Source organism: Euleptes europaea, chromosome 10 (assembly GCF_029931775.1).
Source record: "Euleptes europaea isolate rEulEur1 chromosome 10, rEulEur1.hap1, whole genome shotgun sequence".
In the NCBI taxonomy this organism is placed as follows: Eukaryota; Metazoa; Chordata; class Lepidosauria; order Squamata; family Sphaerodactylidae; genus Euleptes; species Euleptes europaea.
In genome coordinates, this window is record NC_079321.1 from 63,855,322 (window position 1) to 63,878,251 (window position 22,930).

The following is a 22,930-nucleotide window of genomic DNA, read 5'->3' on the forward strand; positions in this document are numbered from 1 at the left end:
AAATTTATGAAAAGACAGAATCTTAGATTAATATTCTTTTGGCATTTTTTGCGCAATTCTGGTTTTGGTGCGCATAGCAAGGCCACATCGCCTCATAAATCTGTAGCACCATGATGGTGATCCAGTAAAATCGTGAATGCCTTTCTCGACAGCAATGTGTTTGGCTTCATATGTTATCATTTTTGTAGAGACTGAGAAGCCATTATTCCGGTGATGTGTGATCCATTCTTTCATGATCACGTCTAACTGTGGCCACTTTGCAGCATTTCCATGAAAAGTGTGCTTACTTTTATCTGCTTTTTGCAGCTGATCCTCCTGTTTCCTCCATCATTTTTTCAGTTGGAGGTGGCCCAAAATGTCTCTCTGCTGCTCTGTTTCCATGCTCCTTAGCATATTTTACTACCTCTAGTTTAAAAGGAATCTTATATGCTAGTCTCTTCTGCTTTATCATCCTTGTATGTAGAATGGGGGAGGTTTGCTGCAAGAAAATACAGTAATGAAGGAACTGTCAGTAATGTACCGGTATCTCCAATGTTTACTGAGCGCTGACCATGGTCTTCAATCAGAAAACACACTCCGACTATCCTAATACTGCTTAAAGGACCACTATAGGCACCCAGACCACTTCAGCTCAATGAAGTGGTCTGGGTGCCAGGTCCCCCTAGTTTTAACCTGCAGCTGTAAACATAGCAGGGTTAATCCAGCCTCTAGTGCAGTGATGGCGAACCTTTTAGAGACCGAGTGCCCAAACTGCAACCCAAAACCCACTTACGGTATTTATCGCAAAGTGCCAACACGGCAATTGGTAACCTGAATACTGAGGTTAATACTGAATACTGAGGGAAGGGGGGGGGGCTTTGAACCGGCAGCATCCGCTTTTGGGGGCATCAGTACTTGGGGGCTACTGCTGAGTCCAGGTGTTGGGGGTGGGTGGGAAAGAGGCTTGCTTGGTTGCTGCAGTTGACCCCTCTATGGGGAGTTGGCCTGGCTGCAGCTAGAGTGACTGGATGGAGGCCTGGCGGGATCTCAATTCCCCCCCCCCCAGCAGCCTTCTGCAGGGGGGGAGGGGGCAAGAGCACAGGCCTCTGGCTCCCCGCGTCTCACACACACAGTGGGGGAAACAATTGGGGCTTGTCCTTATGGGGGGGGGCTCTTTGGCCCATCTTTGCTGCCCCTGCATCTCTGCCCTGGGAAGCAGCTTGGGACTGTGATAACACCTGATGAATGCTAAGAATGGTTTTTCCCCCCACAGAAACCAAGGAAAGCATATGGCACACACCTTCATAAAATACTTGTTTCATCCATATTTATGAGAGGAGAAAAAAGTGTTCACAGTGTTCCATTACACTAACGTGAAAGGAATGCCTGCACCGGTTTTAGGAGGTAACCCAACGGCCTTGCCTCCTAAAGAGGATTCTTGCACCGCCGAAACCATGTGCCAAAAACCCTATGAGGGAGATACGCCAGCAAAAAACAAAAAGTAAAAACAAAAAGGGGCGTTCCCGAACTGAAACTAACGTCGGGCCCGCCCCCCGCCAGAATGTTCTTTTCTCAGGCAAAGAAAGGCAGGAAAACAATTGCGGGGCTGTTTGAACTAGTCCTTATGGGGGGGCTCTTTGGCCCATCTTTGCTGCCCCTGCATCTCTGCCCTGGGAAGCAGCTTGGGACCCTGGGGTCTGAAAGGGGTTGGCCGGACTCCCTGCCCCCCAAGAGGGGCACCAGCGGAGACCCGCCGGAGGACTTGTGCGGTGGCTGGTGCCTGAATGCCCCGTCTGCACGAGGGGGGGGGATGTTACGCCTGGGGAAGCGCCCTGAATCCCTGAGCATATGGACGGCGCTCCGGGCCCCGCTGCCGCTGCACTGGGCGGCTGGGAGGGGCCTCCCGCCCCCCAGCTGGCTGGCGGCTTCCTAGCCGGCTCCCAGGGTGCCAGGCTCCTGCGGCGGTGGCGGGTAGGGGCCTCCCACCCCCCAGCTGGCTGGCGGCGTCCCAGCCGTCTCCTGGGGCAGGCCGGCTCCGCGCCCCGCTGCCGCTGCGCTGGGCGTCTGCTGGGAGGGGCCTCCCGCCCTCCAGCTGGCTGGCGACATCCAGCCAGCTCCTGGGGTGGCCTGGCTCCGCGCCTGCTGCCAGCTCCCGGGGGGCGCTGGCTCTGCGCTGGGCTGCCGCGGATGGGGTTTGGCCGTGACTCCCAGGGCCTCTCGGCAGCTTTGCCCTTTTCCCTGGGGGCCGGATTCACACACATTCGCTCCATAAGACGCACAGACATTTCCCCTCACTTTTGAGGAGGAAAAAAGTGTGTCTTATGGCGTGAAAAATATGGTAATTTAGTACTGGGGACATTCCATCGGCCCCCTGACCAAAAGGCTCAAGGTGATCTAGAGATGGAGAACGAAATCAGGGAAGCATGCAAAAGTGATGAAGTAGTAATAATGGGAGACTTTAACTACCCTCATATTGACTGGATAAATGCATGCTCCAGTCAAGCCAAAGAGATAAAACTTCTAGACATCCTCAATGACTGTGCCCTCATGGTCATGGACCCAACCAGAGGGAAGGAGATCCTGGACTTAATACTTTGTGGTGCTTCCAGTGTCTTAGTGCAGGATGTGGAATTAGTTGATGTGAAATTAGTTGAGCCAGTTGGCAATAGTGACCACAATGGCTTCAAATTTAATTTTTATGTATGTGGGAAAGTGCCTGGGAAATCTCACACAATTATCTATACTTTAAAAGAGGGAACTTCTCTAAAATGAGAAACCTGGAAAAAAAGAACAGTTAGGAGGGTTAAATCTCTGGAAAAGGCAAGTCTACAGTACCAGAGGCTCAGCTAGATTGTATACCCAAAGTCAGGAAAGGTGGTATTAAGTCCAAGAGGTCACCACCATGGCTAATGGGTAAGGTGAAGGAAGCTATTAGAGAAAAAAAAAGGCTTCCTTCAGAAATTGGAAGGCCCATATCACTAAACACATCAAGACCAGCAATAAGAAATTCTTTAAGTACATTAGGAGCAGGAAACCAGCTAGGGAAGCAGTTGGACCACTGGATGACAATGGGAGTAAAGAAACACTAAGGGAGGATAAAGCTATTGCTGAGAAACTAAATGAATTCTTCTCATCTGACTTCACTGTTGAAGATATAGGGCAGATACCTTCTCCTGAAAAGAGGTTTTAGGGAGGGAAGAATGAGGAACTGGGGCAAATAGTGGTAACAAGGCAGGAAGTCCTAATGAGTAGTTTCACAGGGTTTTCTACAAAATAGCCTTTTTGGTTTGCTGCGCCCAGGAGCAAAGCCGCTCAGGAAGTGGCATGGCTGTGTCGTCCCCAGACTCTCCCTAAGCACCACCGCACTCAGGATTGCGCTGTTAATCTCACTGGATATTGTATGGCAGCCTTGTCTGTTGTACAGCCACTCTGGATTGAAAAAGGGGAGGGGAGCAACCAAACATTCTTTTTTAATTAAGGCTGAACATGGCATTGAAAACTTTTGATGATTACTTGAAGCAGGCTTTTGTCTGATGCATATTTAGCTATTATAATGTGGTATTTTTTTTATCTTGTTATACAAACTGTTCCCACTGGGAGCATGTTTTAACACTGTGAACGCTCTGTGTGTATTTCATTTTTCATTATGAAACATATACAAGCTGGAAAACCAGAAGGAAACATGCATAAATATTTGTACAATAGTTATATGAGGAGTATTGTTTCTACTTGTGCTAATATAATGTTGGAGTAGAAAACACAGGCACTCATTTCAGTCCTCAAATGTATTGTTTTAAATATGCTTTTGCAGCATCGTGGAAGAGAGAAATATTTGGCCCTATAATTGAAAACTGGTCACATGTCCTTACTGAAGGTTTTGGGAGATTTACAACCTATCCCAATATATGATACAGTTTTGTATATTTTATTTTATTTACATCAATTATAGTCCACCTTTCTTACTGAGACTGATTGTGCTAGATTTCAGTACACAACAATATTACTTATAAGAACAGAAGAGCTTAAGGAGAACCCTGCTGGATCAGACCAGTAGTGGTCCATGTAATCCAGCATGCTGTCTCACACTGTGACCAACCAGTTGCTGTTGAGGGCCAACAACAAGCATAAAGGCCAAGGCCTTCTCCTGATGTTGCCTCCTGGCCACTGGTATTCAAAGGTTTACTGCCTCTTAATGTGGAGGTTCCCTTTAGTCATAATGGCTAGTAGCCACTGATAGACCTATTCTCCATGTAACTGTCTAACCTCCTTTTAAAGCTGTTTATGCCTGTGGCCATCACTACATTCTCTGGCAATGAATTGTACATTTTAATCACTCATTGGCCGTTTATGCAGGGGTATTTAGTTTGCAGTCCCTGATGGACTGCTTCGAGGCTTCCTTTGCATTATTCATGATTTTACCTACCTTCAGACGTGAGTTTGCTCTGGCCTCGTTCCTCCCCCACAGTACTAGGATCCTGTTTTAGAATGAATTTAAATAATGCTTCGAGGCAAGAGCAACGTAAATTCCCCCCAATTCCATGCATAGCTCTTAACTTCGGGTTTCTTTCCCCATGCTAGGGTTGCCAGCTCTGGCTTGGAAAATACCTGGAGATTTTGGGGGTGAGGAGGGCGGGGTTTGGAGAGGAGAGGGACTTCAATGCTGTAGAGTCCAGTTGCCAAAGCGGCCATTTCCTCCAGGTGAACTGATCTCTATTGGCTGGAGATCAGTTGTAATATCAGAACTCCAGCCACTACCTGGAAGTTGGCAGCCCTACCCCACACCCATTTTGGCTTCTCCCATGAGTCTGTCCTTCCCATCCAACCCCTTCCCTCAAAGCAAAGCACAAAAGAGGTAGTTAAACCTTCATGAAATGTGCAGGAAGACACTGAAGAAGGCTGCAAAGGTTGGAAGGCAGCTGTTGAAGAAAGGTGGGGAGGAATACCCAGCAAAAGCACACACACTCCCTTTAAGAGCTGACCCGTCCCCTCCAAGTAAAGTGCAACAAGGCTGCGTTTTCAGGGGGAGGGACTCAGAAGCTCCGTGATTCACTGGGCATGCCTAATTAATCACAAGGTACTCCTGGAATTGGGGGGAGGGGGAACCCTCATGCATATGATGTTTGAGAATCCGGAGCAGAAAACTGCAGTAAACTAAACACAAATTTCCCCTGCATAAATGACCATTGTGTAGAGAAGTATTTCCTGTCGTCTGTCCTGAATCTACTGCCATCAGCTTTATTGGACAGCAGTGTGTTCTAGTATTTTTGGAGAGAGAGAAGCAGAAGAAAAAGCAACAGCAGCAGAAGAAGAAAAAAGAGCTGGTTTTTATACCCCAATTTTATCTACCTTGAGATGGTGGGGCAGAGAGAGTTCAGAGAGAACTGTTACTAGCCGAAAATCATCCAGCAGGCTTCATGTGTAGGAGTGGGGATATGAACCCTGTTCACCAGATTAGAGTCTGCCACTCATGTGTGGTACAGTGGTTAAGAGCGAGGGTTTGGAGCGGTGGACTCTGATCTGGAGAATTGGGTTTGATTCCCCACTCCTCCACATGAGTGGCGGAGGCTAATCTGGAGAACTGGATTTGTTTCCCCACTCCCTACACATGATGCCAGCTGGGTGACCTTGGGCAAGTCACTCTCTCTGAGCCCCACCTACCTCACAGGGTGTCTGTTGTGGGGAGGGGAAGGGAAGGTGATTGTAAGCCGGTTTGAGTCTCCCTTAAGTTGTAGAGAAAGTCGGCATATAAAAACCAACTCTTCTTCTTCATATGGAGGGGCGGGAGTCAAACCTGGTTCTCCAGATTAGTCCTCCACTCTTAACCACTACACCATGCTGGCTCTTTGTGTCCAGTGTCTCTACCCTGTTCATAAATTTTTAAACCTCTGTCATGTCCCTCCTTAGTCATCTCTTTTCCAAACTGAGAAGTCCCAGACTCTTCAGCCTTTCCTCCTGAAAAAGGTACTCCAACCCCTTAATCACCTTGGTTAACCTCTTCTGTACTTTTCCCAGCTCTGCAGTGTTCTTTTTGAGATACTGTTACCAGAACTGCACCCAGTATTCCAAATGAGGCAGCACCACATATCTATTCAGGGGCATCATAATATTGACTCTTTGTTTTCAAACCCTTACCTAATAATCCTCAGCGTAGAGGTTGCTTTTTTCACTGCTGCGGCACACTGTGTTGATATTTTCATTGAGCTATCCAAGTTCTCTTTTCCTCTCACTGTCAACAAGTTCAGACCCTATTAGTGTATACTGCATCACCTTACACTTACCAACATTGAACTTCATCTGCCACACTGGTGCCCACTTGTGCACTTTGTGGCAATCCTCCTGGAGCTCTTCACAATCAGCCTTGGTTTTTTCAGATTTCTGGTTGCTTCCAGATTTCTACAATCCTAATCCTATTAATTGTTCGTTGGATATTCCTGTTGACTGTATTGACTTACTCTGTGCTATCCACTTTGTCCCAGTAAGAAAGGCAGAATATAAATAATGTAAATAAATAGATAAATAATAAGAGTACAAGCTAAAGTACCATATGTCATAACCAGAAACATTAGCTGGGACTATTGTTGATTGTTGCATAAGCTTATTTGTTTAAAATATTTGCTTCCTGTACATTCTGTTAAAAATGCTTGAGGTTGCATTTGTTACTTATTAACTGTTCTATATGAGCATGCTTGACTATGACAGTTATTCTCAGTGACTTGGGAGCCACATGTGGGTCTTTGACATAACACTATTGAACACTCCTCCCCATGTGGTTCTTGAAATATCAGGCAAGGAAATAGCCAAGGCCCTTGGCAAATGGGGCTTGTGGTTGACAGGTGGTTATCACCTTGAAACAATGGTTGCTGGAAGAACAGGTAACCTGCAAGCCTCACTGAGGTGCAGGCCTTACACCAAGATTGAAAGTAAATGTGACTTGTTTGGTTGATAGTAACTGTGAATGTGGCTTTCTACAAGCTTCAGAGTGAGTACCAGTGGGCTATGGTGATTGTAATGGCATACTCCAATCTCTGTCTGTCTTTCACTCACTCTGTCTTTCTCTTGGCATCATAGAGCAGGTTGGCAAAATTAAATATTATTTGGTAGCATATTTTTAGTATATCATTTTCCCTTCAGCTTTTTATTCATGCACCTCAGTTGTTATAGCTACTGTCCCTAGTAGCTACTACAATTGTTAGTGGTGATAACCCAAAAGGATTAGATATTCTGTCATAAAAGGACCGTGCGTACAAGACCACTGACTGAGACCACTGACGTTTCTAACCTTTCTATTTCACACACCCAAACAGCTGTAGTTCATACCAGCAGAAACTTCAGCAGAAAAGCACTTCTGTACTATCTGTACTACCAGTGAGCTGAGGGGTAAATCATTATGACTGTGCTTAATTTTATTTGGGTTTGGATTCAGGTTGTTTTGTTCATTTAGATTCTTTAATACTGTAATGAAATGTTGGCATTAGTTAATTAAGTTGGCAGCCGTTCCCACTAGTTTCTGTGCGAAACCATTGGGTTGGATTCCATGGCAGATTCTGCTTGTGGAAGGAAGGACATTTTTACTGATTTTCTTGCCTTCCACAGCAGACTTCCTTACTTGCCCCTCGTGCTGTTATTGCGAGTCCCAATTCCCCCACAAGAACATTTTGGGGTCCATTTCAGGCTGCAGTGGGGCAGGGGAGGTAAGAAAGTCCTGTCGTGATGACAGAAATCATCAGCAGAAAATACCACTGTATCCAACACACTTGTATTGGTAATTTCCCTTTCCCTGCACTCAATTGGGATGGAATTGCTAACTCATTGCCAAATGGGGAGTGGGTGGAAGGGGCTAGGGAAAACCCACCCCCAGCATGCAAAAGACAATACATGATGTTGGGATGTAAATGGCCACAACTTTATTGGTTAGAGCTGACAGGGCATTGGTTTAGCATAGGTACTGGATCCAGGACGTCGGCCAACCTACCTGCCGACTGATGAGTAACCTCCTACTCCCAGCCCGCCTGCTGGAGAGCAGCATGGGATGGCAGTATATGGGACTCCACTTGGGCTTCAGCCACTCAGTGATTCCCCTGCCACTTGAACGGAGACCACTCCCATGCTGGGCATGTCCCCTGCAAGGCATCCCTTAAAGTCCCTTAATGGGATCCCCAAAGTGGGAAAAAGGTGCACACAGGCTGGCTTTCCCCCTAAACTGAATCTGGCCCCATGCAAACACCGCCAACAACTTGTGACAAAGAAATAAAGTAAGCAAGTAAATGTAAAACCAAGTCTCCCTTCCCCCCCGCAACTACCAGGTACGGGGTGGGAGGGTGGGACAAAGCCAGAAGGCCAAATGACCTAGTAGGCGGCAGGGCAAAACCGAACATATGCTCAGCTGGTGGACCAGAGGGAAAACTGCACAGCTGCTGTCTGCCAGCCAAGTCCCGCCCACCGTGACCTCCTCAGGCTAAGCCTGATTGGCCCATTTAAATGAGGGCCAAAAGCCCGAGGGGAAAGAGAACGGCCTGGAAGGAAACTTTGTTGAGAAGCCAGCACAAGTGTGGAACCTTCTGGCCACTCAGAGAACCCTGCCGCCCCCCGCCCCCCATTGCAAGCCAGTGAACAGGGCTCCGAGATAAGCCCCAAGCCCTTGCTTCTCAGGGGTTGTGCCTCTTAACCCACAGGTCTTCCTTTCTAAATTTCAGATTGATAAGAGACAGTGTCCCTGGGCTAAGCACAATTGTATTTATTTATTTATTTATGTTATTTATAGTCCGCCCTTCTCACAGGGACTCAAGGTGCATTACAGATACAAAATATTTTCAACTTGAACCTTTTTTTCTACCTGTCCAATTGGGTGAAAAATTGACAGGGATTATAGTCCTCAAGGATTATAGTTCACCACTCTTTCTCCACATTCTCTGTTTTTTAAAAACAAACACATGAAACTAGGGTTGCCGAGTCATTCATTGCCTGATCCCCCCAGAAGCTTTGGAGACAGGACATTAGAGAGGAAACAATGCTCCACTTGCAAGCGGGTACTTAAACCATTGCTCAGTTTGATGCATCTACCCTTACTAAAGTGAAATACTTTATAGCTACAGTTGCTGATGGTTGCTTTTTACAAACAATTTTTTGTAATGCACAAAGACAAATATAGCAATGAAGGATCTGAATACTTATTGAGTTTCCATGAAAATATTAACTCCTTTTTAGGATTGACAAATAGCTTTATGCTGGTTTGTTTTCAGTGTTGATTCAGGTTTTGTTCTTGCCATTCAAGATATACACTTCCATTGACATTTGTTTTGAGTATTGTTGTTTTCAATTATATTTGGCTGTTGTCTGACTATAAGTGACTCATTCAGGCTCGGGGGGCTAATTTACTGTAACAAATACATCCTATTAAATAACTTCCAGAATTCTTATATATTGCTGTTGCAAATTACAAAAAAGCAAACTGTGATTTGGATCTTTTTGTCTGCACTTACCTTATGTGCATGATATTACTTGACCTTGTATCTATTTTTCTTTTATCTGACAAAGTGCATTTCACCATGCTTTCTCAGTACAAAACTAATGTGTATGGTTCAACTGGGAGTGCTAGTGAGATACTTGGTAGTTTCCTGTTTCTTTCTGCTGAATCAAGTAAGGAGAAATGTGGTAGGGATTAAACAGGTCAAAGTTTGTCCTTTTTTTGTTATTGCTTATCCACAATGTTTTCATTTTTGTATTTTTTTGGTCATCTCTAGTATTCCATGAGGATCACATGAGTATTTTAGTACTAAAATAATAACAGCATTTGTACTGTGTGGTACACCAAAGTTGAAGTTGGCTAGGTCTTGTTGAGTTAGGCTTCTTGTCTTGGAATAAGTTAGGATAAGAAGCTCTTGGTGAATGTCTCTTCAATTAATTTTGTCATTGTTATTTCTAAAAATCACATCAACTTTAATTATTCACAAATTCCAGTGGTATGGCCATATTAGTTTGTGGCAGTAAAGCAAAAGAACAGTCCTTTGACACTTTAAAGGTTACCAAATTTGTTATAATCTGATTTAGTGGGCTTTCCACATTCTATTTCTTTATTTTTGCTCCCCTCCGAACTACTAGGTATGTTTCTAGTATCTATATTTTTCTGTACTTCTGTAAACACATTGCTACTTCCCATTCTTTAAAAGATAATGTGAGGAGCAAACTTATTTGATGCTATTAAATGTGTAGCCAGAAAGGCAGCTGTGGATGAAGATTCAAAGGATATAGTCTTTGTAGGATCAATCTTACATTAGAAGTGAAGAGTGGATCAGATCCAGGCAGGTGTCAGGTGTGACATGCAAGCACAGTTTAAGGTCCTCAAAAAATGTGCAGACAGCCCAACAAGTAGGGATGCCAATGTCCAGGTGGGACCTGGGGAATCCCCCAGAATTACAGCTCATCTCCAGACCACAAAGATCAGTTCCTGTGGAGAAAATGGATGCTTTGAAGGGACGACTGTTTGGCATCGTAGCCCACTGAGGTCCCTGACTTCCCCAGGTTCCACCTTCAAATCTCCAGAAGTTCCCCAACCGGGAGATGGTAACTGTACCCTCCCACCTGCCACCGGTGGCTGGGGTGGGACCTGGCAACCCTACCAAGAACTCAGTACAGATAAGAAGCAAACAGGATGATTGCAAACAGGAATAGTAATTCATCACTTGATTGCTCAGTACTTAATTTATAACTGAACATATAACCTGTTTCCATTGAAAAGGATGTGCAGAACCTGAGATGACAGGAAAGTTCTGTCTATGGTATTTAATCTGCATGCAATACCTGTTTCACATATACACTTAATGTCATCAAGTGATGCACATAAAGGAGTCCCTGGAGCTTCCTCATTATTCAGGTCCCAACTGTGCATTATCCTCATGTCCTCCCCAGGTATGGTACAAGGACTTTTGAACAGATGTGCCTTGTGAGTTCTGTGCTTAGAATTCAGTTCCCAGGCATACATGGGGAGGGGTCATGGCTCAGTGGTAGAACCTCTGCTTGGCATGCAGAAGGTCCCAGGTTCAATCTCCATTTAAAAGGACCAGGTAGGATGGGATGTGAAAGACATCTTTAAACCCTCAGGGTGCTCATGGCATCCCAGTTTGCAGTAGCGGCAAGAAGTGCTTTTATTATTTATTTAGCAAATTTATATTCCATTGTTCTCCCCAGGGACCCAAAACAGCTACAATATACAGAAAGAAAACAAAACAAACAAGAAAGGGAGGGAGGGAAGGCTTATGATGGTCAAGCAAGTCTTCTCTCTCCTCTAGTTGAGAGAAGACCTGCTTGACCATCATAAGCCTTCTGTCCAGATCTAGGTCCAACCCTTAGGCTGAAAGCCAAATGACAATGGTTCATACCTATGGGCACACCCAGGCCTTATATACTGGTGTACAGAAAGGATAGCAAACTCCGTTGAGTTATTCAGCTGCTGGATACTAGCAGGATCATCCCTAATTCTCCCCTTGCCAGCTCCTCCTGATAAGAAGACTGCTTTGCAAGATCTTTCTCCCTAGACTTTTTGAGATTTCCCCCCCCCCACCCAGGCAATCAATCATATCTTTACAAATTTGAATATAAATTGATGCTGTGTTCTTTATGTGTAATTTCTCTTGATGATCATTTGCAATTTTTTTCACAATTTACGTAGTTTTATTCCCAATGAGTGGGTGGCTAAAAGCCATTTCAGTAGTAACCTGGGGTTTGCGTACAGTTAAAGGTACATGTTCTGACTGTAGCAGTCCTGACTTCCACTGCTGAGGAATGAGCATGCCCTTCAGCACGCCACGTGTAAAGGCTGCTTCAAAGGTTATACATCACTTTGCCAAAGTCCTAAGCTAAACAACTTTTAGAAGCCCTGAAAGATTTTTTTAAAAAATTGCTACAGTTAGAGAGAGACTCAGTATTCGTACAAAAGGACCAAGGCTTTCTTGATGACTCTGCACAGGTCCCTATACACTAATATAGGTTGAAGGAATATCATATAGCTGAACTTAACTACAGGACGTTAAACTGATCCCTAGAACTAGGGTTGTCTGTATGAGCCTTTATATGGCATGACAAATTACTTTGCATATGTATAAGTAACTTCAGTTTGAAGAAACTGACTATGCAGTCATAAGCAGAGTTACACCCTTCTAAGGCCACTGTCTACAGTGTAAACCTCTTAAGTAAAGCAATATAGAAGGTAGTGGGAAAACTCCCACAGCATTTTCAGCTCAAGCTTCTGTTGTCAAACTGTTTGCCACAATTTTACTACCCTGATACACATTGCCTGATTGCTATAAAGATGCCCCGAAGACTAATTACTAAACCAGTTTGCAGTCTGGATGGTGGACAATTCAAGGTTCAGAGAATGTCTCGTAAAACCATTCCATCCCCCCTGTAAAAGGATTTATATTGTAGCAGAGTTGTCATAGTTTTGCAAAATTATTGGCAAACTAATTAGTATAAAGGCATTGGCTCCTCTCTCCAACTATCATAACTCAAAACTATATGCCACATTTGATTCATGTTAACAGAATAAATATTGCCAGTTTAATAACATTTTTACACAGCAAATCTGTGTTATGATTTATACTTACCAATAAAGTTACATGATGGTAACAATGAGCATTTAGATTTAATCAGGCTCTACAGTGTTTTATGCACTTACATTTTTCTATTTTTTATCATTAGTTTTTTAGTGCAGGTTTTGACAAACTCCTGAAAATCTTCTAATACATTTGCTATTGACAGAAATTGGAAATTTAATACAGAAAAGCTGCTGTCTTGATTCAGAATGTATCATATCATGTCATGATTTTATTATGGTCATTGACCAGAATTACAGAAAAAAAGGAAAACAGCAGTTCAATCGAATGACAACCTAATTTGAGTCTTAAAACTTTTAAAAATGCAACCTTCAACCCTTTAAGACCGTTTAATCTACAACAGTTTTATTTTCTTGTTCCCTGAATGCCGCTTGATTCAGAATGTAGGATATTGAGGCGAGGTTCCTACAGAATATGTTTATATGAAGATGAGTTTTGTGAAGGTTAATTTTCTCTCTGTAATAATTTTGCTGCAGGATCATTAAGAGCCCATTCCTGAAACCTGCAGGTAGCCAGGGATGGTGTGTCTGCGACGCTGCCATGGTGCCTCCACAGAGGTTTTGTGACCACCCCAGAGAACAAAAAGGGTTTTAAATTTAGAAAAATCAAAGTGGGGGGAAAGGCGCCATTGCAAACAGCGATGCTGCACCACCAAAAACGGCGCCACAGCAAAGCTGTTGCGTTAGGGGGCATTCCCAGCAGGAAAGGGGTTAGAAGGCTGCCTAATGGCAGCTCCGCCCCCCAGAACACCCCGGGAATGCCTCCCAGGATGCAGGCGCGGGGACTTACGCCAAGAGAATGCTGGCTTGAGGCCGCACCGCCATCCAACGGCTGCACTGCTGCCATGATCCAGGGGGGCTGCAGAGAGTTGGTCTTGCCGCTTTACTACTTAAAAAAAATATCACTAGAACACACAAGTCAAATGGTGGAATTACACTGTCAAAGTAACACATTCTGAAAACCTCCAGAATAGCATAGGTGTGGAGGCCAAAATTCTGTCGCTTGCATTTTTCATTACAGTTACATTAAACAATGATTCTTGTACATCGATATTCCACACAACAACCAGAAAATAATGTGTTATTTTCAAGTGTTGCTTTTAAATGTTATTCTAAGGGTTACTTTTTAAAAAATGTAAGCCCTGTTGATCAATTTAAGGCAAATCATGTACTTCTATATCTTCTGTTCCTCTAAAATTTCTGATCTTAAAAGCATGAATAGCTGGGATAGTTGAGGGGAAATCCAGATAGAGAAAATACAAATTTTTAATTCCGGCAAGCACATTCAAATTAGGAGAATTTGCACAACATTTTTCTCCCACATATTACTTATACCCTTTTTATGGCTCCATCTGTGATTCTATTTTATCATGTTGGTAGGACCAGAGCTTATAAAACCATCCGGACTTTAATCAGTATTAGTGTAGACTCTCTTTAGTGGTAAGTAATGGGAATGTTATAATACCCTATGGTGTAAGTTACTGATTTAATAAAATAATGTTCAATGCTTTCTTTAAAGTGATAAAAGCCCTGCGAACTTCAAGTGTATCAGATCATTTATAAAACCGATAATCATTTCCAGACAGTTGAGAAATGAATCAGCCTGTCACCAGCTGCTTTAGAAATATGCAGATAAACACAACCATTCAAACATCTATTGCTGACAGAGAAGTAGATATGAGAAAGGCAGATGACTGAAATATATGTTTGAGATGAAGCGTATGGATGTTTGACAGGATACTCGTTCTGGTATAAACACTGTTCTTGTCTTTTTGTTGCAGAAGACGATGTGTCAAATGTACAAATAATGTGTGCCTGGTGCCAGAAAGTGGGAATCAAGCGCTATTCCCTGAGTATGGGGAGTGAAGTGAAATGCTTTTGTAGCGAGAAATGCTTCGCAGCTTGCAGAAGAGCATACTTCAAGAGAAACAAGGTAAGATAATAGGAGTGTAGGATAAGTAGTTGAAGAAATGGCTGGTGTGGTGTAGTAGTTAGTGTATTGGACTTGAACCAGAGAGACATGGACTCAAATCCCCATTCTAACATTAAGCTCACCTTGGACTAGTCACCAGATCTGAGCTTAACCCACCTCACAGGGTGGTTGTGAGGCTAAAAAGGAGATCTATGTACACTTCCCTGAACTCTTTGAAGGAAGCAGAATATAAAAATGTAACAGAGCCACAGACTAAGGATACATGGAACTTTAATTCTAGTAGCCATTTAATTTTAACAGACCTTTTTTCATTTCCCCCCTCTTTCCTCTTCAGAGTTTTCTATTGAATTGTCAAGCCTTTTAATAAAGTAAAGCCTATTTCCACAGTTTTTACCAGTTGTGTTCTGTGAAGACAAATGTATCAACAGGCTAGATTATTAGTATTGGGACATAAAATAAGAGCCACAAATACTCTTAACTGCACCTGAAATTCTGAAAGAGTTATTGTTGAACTGTGAGTAGTCTTTAAAAAAAAACACTAATATTGTAGAGAAGCATGAATACAAATCTCACGTAGGGCTGATGCACACATTTCAGAGTCCGCATGGTAGGCCCACGGCCACCAAGTGTACTTTTGATCAGACATGCTGCTGAGAATTCCATGCTGAGAATTCAGTTCCTAGGTTCACACAGGGCCTATGGATTGGGACCATGGTGTATGAGGAGGGGACATGGGGGAGAGGACACGGCTCAATGGTAGAACATTTCTTTTGCATGCAGAAGGGCCCAGGTTCAACCCCTGGCATCTCCAGTTAAAAGGATCAGGTAGTAGGTAGTGTGTCTATGTGTATATTGTTAGCCATTTCGTGTATTTTGATGTATTGTTTGAATACTGTTAGTAGTAATTAAAATACCATTCATTGCCCAGGGGCTGTTTGAAACTAAGCAAAACTCCAAATGAAATGGAGCTGCAATATTAGATAAAACTAGCAGGAAGTGATAGAAAGTTTTTGAGTCAGAAGCTAAGAAATTGTTGTTGAAATAAAACTATACGTTTCCTCCCAGTGATTTTTTTTTAGTTTTAGTTAATGATGCCCATGGTGTCTACCAACACCTTTCCTGGAATCTGCCAAGTGTTTTTAGAAAGTGGGTGGGGCCAAGTGGGGCTCCTGCCCAGCGGGGCTTCTTATTGGCCACTGGAGAGCTAATTGGCTGTTCAGATTAAAATGACATCGTTTTGGCAGAAGCTGCCACCACAGTGTTGGTTGTATTCTCTCTCACACTTCTCTTTCCGAGTGTATTTTTAAAAATTACTCTTCATGTCCCCTTCACTTGGGCTTTCTGTGCGTGGGTGGCTTTGCCTTCTGCAGTGGCCACTTTGTGGTTGCGCCCACCACTCTTTTTCAGAATTCCAAAGGTGTACACAGGCACAAAAAGGTTTGGGATCCCTGCACTAGTGTGTTCCCAGAGAACAATATTGCAGTTGCTTTCCTTCTTTCAGGGTTCCAGATACGTGTTGACCCTTTCAAACGTGCATCTGAAACCCTATGGAGGAAAGAAGCTAGAGATGGTGGTGGGAAACTGCACCACTAAAGCAAAACTCAGCTGCTAATCTGCTACAAACTGCTACAATACTGCTTTTCTGTAGAAACAGCAGCCACCAGGATTTTAATACATGTATGTAACTTTGCTCACAGCACAAGCAAAACGGCTTTCGCTAAACAAATATAGCTTAGTCAGAGTGCCAATTCACATACCACATTTTAGATGGCTACTTAAGGCTCTTTAGGTATCCTGTAAGTACTTTATCAGAGATTCAGAATAGGTGGCAGCTCCCTGTCGAGTATACTCAGTGACAGATCCAGGTTTGCTGTGTGTGAAATAGTCCTAAGGGAAGTCTGGGACAGCAAGATATCATTACTGAGTTCATTCACACAACCCATTTTTATCTTCAGATAAATATTTCCATCATGATTCTTCTGTTGATATTTCCATAAATAGAATAATTTAACTTGAGTAAACTTCAGTCTGTATAAAAGTATAACCCAAGATCACGTTGTTGAACCAGCCTTAAATGGACCAGTGAAGCCCAATTAGTTATTTAATTCAGGACGATTTGGGAACATGTCGAGTCAAGATTTCATCTAAGATCACTTAGATTTTCCATCAGGTTAGAAAGTGCCATTGTCCCTGAGCTGCCGTTGTGAAGGCCTGGCTTCACAGTTATAGCTAGAAGCAGGATGGTCTTTATTATCGTCAGTCTATATGTGTGAACAAGAATTATAGTGTAATGAACATACCTTTTATCTTCTGCTGCTGTGCACCGGTAGATGCAGTGGAGTTTAGAAGTCTCTTATAGTTCTATTGTATATTTTGTCTGGCTACTAGGACAGGATCTTGAAAAATACAGTGTGAGATCAAAGTGGCAAGGCTGCAAAAGATTCAGGTTTAACTAGTGACCTTTAAATTGTTACCACCAGACTGGCTGTGTACCTGTCTTTTCCATTAGTCTAATGTTTATTTATGTATTTGAGGTTATGCCACTCTACACCTTCTCGTTTTTCAAACAGAGGAGTAATATGGTCACGTTTCACCTGCCTTGTGCATGTTTTAAACTGCACATCTCTGCAACAATATAGGGTACTGTTACAATAAATATGTACAGCTGCTGCATTTCTGCTAACTGATAGGTCTTTGTGGTCATTTCATTTAAGGCTTGGATTTCCTAATGGATTGTACTAGACAGATTTTCCTTCCCTGCCCTGACTAAGAAGTACAGGAATAAGCACTTAACCAAGCCTGGGAAAAATAGCAAATGAGACATATTCATCTATGCTTCAGAAATGATAAAACAATCCGAACTTGATCCATATTTACATATGTACATGCGCATCTGCATACTACCATTTTCCGAATTCTCATTTAAATCAAAGGGACTCACAGTACAATCCTAAACAGAGCTATACCCCTTTAAAACCACTCAACTCAATAGGCATAGAAGCATGTAACTCTGCTTAGAATTGCACTGTTAGAAGAGTTTAACTTTGGTGTATAACAGTGCAATCCTAAGAATATTTTCCTGGGCGTAATCCCCATTGAATGGATCTAAGTAGAATTCTGACTAGATCTACTTAGAACTGTGGCATGAGAACGGAGTCCGGGGCTGTGGCGCCCTCCAGCGTTCCCTGTTTTCCCCTTACAGGGCCTTGGAAGAGCCTCGGTTGCCCATAGGAGAGGGGTTACTTACACGTGGTTCCCTGTCTTCTGACTGCCACTGCCCTCTCTAGTCTAGGAAGTGGCCTGGCTCTTCCGCCTCGGGTCCTGGGGAATCAAACCTGGTTCTCCAGATCAGAGTCCCCCGCTCAAAACCACTGCTCTTAACCACTGCACCACACTGGATCCCACACCACACTGGGTTTTCAATACCAAAGACGATCTCGTGGAACTGCACTAATGATGAACTCTGAGAAATCTGGGCTGGACAGTGACAGGGCAGGCCTACAGAATGAAATCTATGACAAATCTATGTCTAAGGTTCTCAGTATATATTTTTATTTGAGGAGAATAAAGCTAAAGTATGGCAGGAAACAAATTCTACATGCAAATAGCCAACAGACATGATGCTTCTATTATGTTCTTGCATACAAGTAAAATAAGCAATTGGACAACTGTCACGAAACACACAAAGCAGATGTTATGTGCAGAAAGCTTCTGAAACAGAAAGAAAGCAATCCGTATCCACTAATCTTGATTTTCTGCAAGTTCTGTCTGAGTGACAAAAGCTATGAAGGAATAATAAATGCTAAGAAAAATATTCTGCATGTCAGTGCAGAGTATCTAAATACTTACATGCTTATGAACCAAACTGCTGTTGCTGTTATTGGGAATCCACAACTGGTATGTAGTGACTAGGAGCAGTAGAGAGAAATCTGTTTGGGGCTGGCAGCCCCATCTTTGCTCTCACCCCTATTGGAGGAGATATGCCTGGCCCAGTCTCCCCCAGCCTCGCTCCCAGAGCCGTGGCATCAGAAAACTCCAATGGGAGAGCAAAAGGAAGAGGCAGAAGTAGTGGCACAGCTCGAGGACATGGTGGGAGCCTTGGCAGAAGTGGCAATGAAGGTGAGGCTGGCTTGGCCATCGCCAAAACTGCTGAAAACTGCCTAGCGCAGGAAGCAGCTGTTTCAAGTGGCAAGGATGCTGCTGGTGGCAGAAACAGCAAGGGGAGTTCAGCCCAAGGGATGTAATCTATAATATGTTCATGAATGATGTGAGAGAAACAGGAAGTAATTAGTTAATCTGGAAGTTAAGGAAGGAAACGTAAGGTACTGTATCCCTGAGAGGCATCAATAACATCTTGATAGTCTGCATGGGATAGCATGGTATTTTTTTTTTAATCACATCAAATCAGGTCTGAAAAAGAAAAAAACAGCACAGAAAACACGGAATGCAATGGGTTGCCAGCCATGCTATCTAGATGGTCAATAAAACCTCATTAACAGATAATGGCATTTCTTGACTGAACAGCTAGTGTGGAACTTCCCATTCTTTTGTCGGATCTCCAGTCAAGTTGGCTAAATTTGCCACAAGGTTAAAATGGACACATGTCACCCTTAGAGGGGGAAAAATTGTTTTTTTTTATTATCTAAAATTAAATTAAGGTTTGAATAGATTTCCAGCATTTTTTTTTAATTCAACAGTTTGAATATAAGGTAGCTGGAGAATCACCACTTTTGCCTGGAAAGAGGATTAGATATATCAAAGTTACAAAACTTGCATGTAGGTATATTTGACTAGGTCTTTACAAAGACAATGACTGTAAAGCTGTCAGACAGTATATTATGCTTGACCTTGTAGCTGCTTTGCACTGTCTTACTGTGGCTAAAAAAGATGACAAATTATTTTGTTTACAGCCTAATCAAACGTTACTTCTACAATCAGCTCAAACTGCATAAAACATAAATTGCTGTTTGTCAAGCAAGGAAACATAAATGATTATCGTTCCCGGCCATGGTGATATGCATTGTTATATTTTAAAATAATGACACAGTGATAATGTGGTGCAGGATGTGTGTCATATATCATCAAAAGGTTTACTTTCCCTGTTTGGATCTGAAGATGTTAGTGTGTTAGGCAGGATTCTATGGACTAGGCTCAAATGTTCAGTCAATTATGGTTTATCTGCAGCCTTCTCATATTCACCCTCAGTGCCTTGAAGATGTTGTAAAACAAAACCTCTGCTGTTGGGTTGGAGGGGGAAACAGGCAAACAGGGAACTTACAGAGCAACTCTGAGAACACTTTTCTGGGACTAAGCCCCAGTGAATAGATATTAATAGGATTTTCAAGAGACCTGGTTAGGATTGTTCCTGCTGTGGCAGATAAAGATGGAAGAGAAGTATTTGTAATTTGAATGAGTATTCTCTCCAGTGTGAGTTTTAATTTTTATTCACATTACAGATCCTATTAGAGACTGCTGATTTAAGAAAAGAGAATACCCACAAAAACCTGAAGCCAACCTTTTTCAACTTTGGGTAGTTGTACCCTGTGCCTTGAAGCAGAATCTGGTTTTTTAATTATGTATTTTTGACTGAATTAAGCATAAAAAACAGCGTGCAGAATATAATATTACAGATATAAACATTGGATAAAAACAAGAAAATAAATATCTATCTAGCTGCAGAAATAAGCCTAGCCCTCAGAAATAGAAAACCAAAACATCAATGCAAGACAAGACAAACACTCACCCCATTTCAGAAGGATCTCTGGGACCAGCAGAATTTAAGAGATCATCAGAAGACCACAAAAGGGCTAAATGAATTTTCAGATGCAAAGAATTCCACAGTCTGGAAACAGGAACTGAGAAGGCCCTGTCACCTTCACTTTTGGCAGTGTGACTGAACTAGAACAAAGCAGCCTGCCACCACCTGATCTCAAGGCTAGAGTAGGTTGCTATAGTTGAGCAGACCTCCAACTGCTTAGTTCCCAAGCTTCTTTAAGACTTTAAAGGTCAAAGAGCAACACTTTGAATTGGACCTGTGAACAAAATGGAACACATACTAGTTTACATAATAATGGGCATATATCCCTGCCATGGTGGGGCCCAGTTAAGGCCCTAGAAGCTTTCATAGTCTGAAGAATCCCTGAACTCATGTTAAAACTTATGCTATGCTTCTGTTTCTTACTGGAGGTTCCAGACTTCTAATAGCATTGGTTACTGAATGTCCCATTTTGTTGATTGTACTGACTATGTGTTATCTGCCTTGAGTTCCTGCGAGAAAGGCAAACTGTAAATAACGCAAACAAAGACTCCGATTGAGTAAAACGAACAACATCTTCATGTGCGAAAATAATGATTTAACTGTTTTTAGCAATTCTGGTTTAGAAGGTTTTTTACTTAAAAAGAGAATTTATATACTGCCTCTCTAGATCGCTCAAGATAGCTCTTAAGTAAAAACAGTACAGTAACTATAAAATCATAATGAAAACATAAATTTTCAGTATTAAAGCCATTAAACACAAATAGTGGTAAAAACTGAATAAAACAAACATTTAGCAATCTAAAAATATCCATCAAACAGTCCTTGGGCTAGAAGCAGACAAGAAAAACAGTTTAAAAAGATAAAATCCATAGCAAAAAGGATTTTTTTTGGTAAAGAGAAATGTTTTGGCTTGATGTGGAGCCATGATGGCCCCTGGAGAGGAGCCATGGCTCAGTGGTAGAGCATCTGCTTAGCATGCAGAAGGTCCCAGGTTCAATCCCCGGCATCTCCAGTTAAAGGAACCAGGGAAGTAGGTGATGTGAAAGACCTCCACCTGAGACCCTGGAGAGCCGCTGCCGGTCTGAGTAGACAATACTGACTTTGATGGACCAATGGTCTGATTCAGTAGAAGGCAGCTTCATGTGTTCATATGTTCAAATGCCCAGTCTCTGTTCACCACCTCTGCTCACTGGAGCACAGAAAGCAGATTCTAAGAAGAGGATTTTAATTGATGGGCTGGGCAGTATGGATCAGACTGGGACATAGAGCAAGGCAGGATGCATGGGCAGTGCCAAAGCTGCTGGAGATGCTATTCAGCTGAGAGTAGAAAAGGAGGTAGGCACTCCAAAGTTTGCTGCATTTTTCTGCTAATTACACTGTTGCCTTTGAGTAAAGCCTGGAGTCCGACTTCTGTGGCAAGGGAGGAAGGCAATGGCAGGCAGTGAACAAGTGTTTGCATCCCTCCCTTGAGCATATGCAGGAGACAAACATTTAGGAAAGGTTTGTGTTAGGAGGAGAACAAGATCAGAAGATTGTTCATTAATAATCAATTGCAATACTGTCAATGGCCAGGAGTAAATAATTCTGTTGCACCTGAGTAGTCCTAGAACCCTGATGTTGTGTATGGAGAACTGTGATACTTGAATAGAGGTATAAAGCTATATTAAGTGTAGTGTGGAAACCCAGGTGATTGTGGAAGAGAAAACCTCCGGGAGCACAAAACAACAGTCTTCTAAATAGTTGCTGGCACATTGTCCAAAAGAACTGATACTGAAATCAGTAAAGAAAGACCTCCCCTGGTTAAATGCATAATCTAACAAAAGGACAAGGTGTATTTAATATCTATGTTAAACTAATGTGTTGTGGTAAAATAATGATAGCTGCTGCCCTTTTCCTGGAATTTGTAAAATACGATTTGCAAAATGATTATGCTTTGTGAAAGTTTTGACAGCACAGTACAGATGTAGTACAGTTATGTCAATGACCTTTACAAAGCTTGAAAGTTCAGGCTTTAGGTCTGAGTCTCCTGTGCAAAAACAAGCTTTTGAAACACATGGGAATATGCAAAGCATAAATCAATATTTTGTTTTAATGAGGGATCAGTAAAGGTCACAACAGTACAAGAGATCAGCCACTTAGCAGTGAATTGCCTTTACAAATTTGATGGTGGTGTAATTTAAAAGATAGTTGCTTGCCTCTCACAGGAATGGGGCTATACACTGGGTTTAACTGTGCTATCTGAAAGCAACTGTGTTTAATTAATTATAACAAAACAGAAGGGTTATTTTTAAGGCTTGTGAAAGAAAAAAGATGATAGTCTGCAACATTCTAAACCAAACTGTGGATTTGGTCCCAAACGGGAGTTGCATTTCTTTCATTGCTTGAATAGTGGAATAGTGAGACCTGGAAAAGGAGGGTATGTGGGAAGCTTATTGTCAATATGAGTTTGTTTCTGCATAATATACAAAACATCAATGAAATAGAACCTATTGCTCACTAATCCTATACATTTACAAATATTAAAAATAAAAAATAAAATATAAACATGGTCAGTGTTAACGTGAGATTTCTGCATTTTATATTGGAGGCCAATTTATTTTCTCCATGTGCGAGTTGTTAATAAGAGGTGATCTGTTTATGTTCAGCAGCTCAT

The 22,930-nt window shown here is 42.5% G+C and overlaps 1 protein-coding gene across 5 annotated transcripts in view; it reads left to right on the top strand.

The window, feature by feature from the left end:
• SOBP (sine oculis binding protein homolog) overlaps positions 1–22,930 on the top strand; it is a 188,073-nt gene that overhangs the window by 32,341 nt on the left and 132,802 nt on the right. For all 5 annotated transcript variants that reach the window (XR_008933675.1, XR_008933674.1, XM_056856937.1 and 2 more), the window contains exon 4: positions 14,368–14,519. Coding sequence is in view for 3 of the 5 variants with exons in the window: in XM_056856937.1 (XP_056712915.1) it covers positions 14,368–14,519 (152 nt within the window). In the remaining 2 variants the exon portion in view is untranslated. The remainder of the gene's footprint in view (positions 1–14,367; positions 14,520–22,930) is intronic.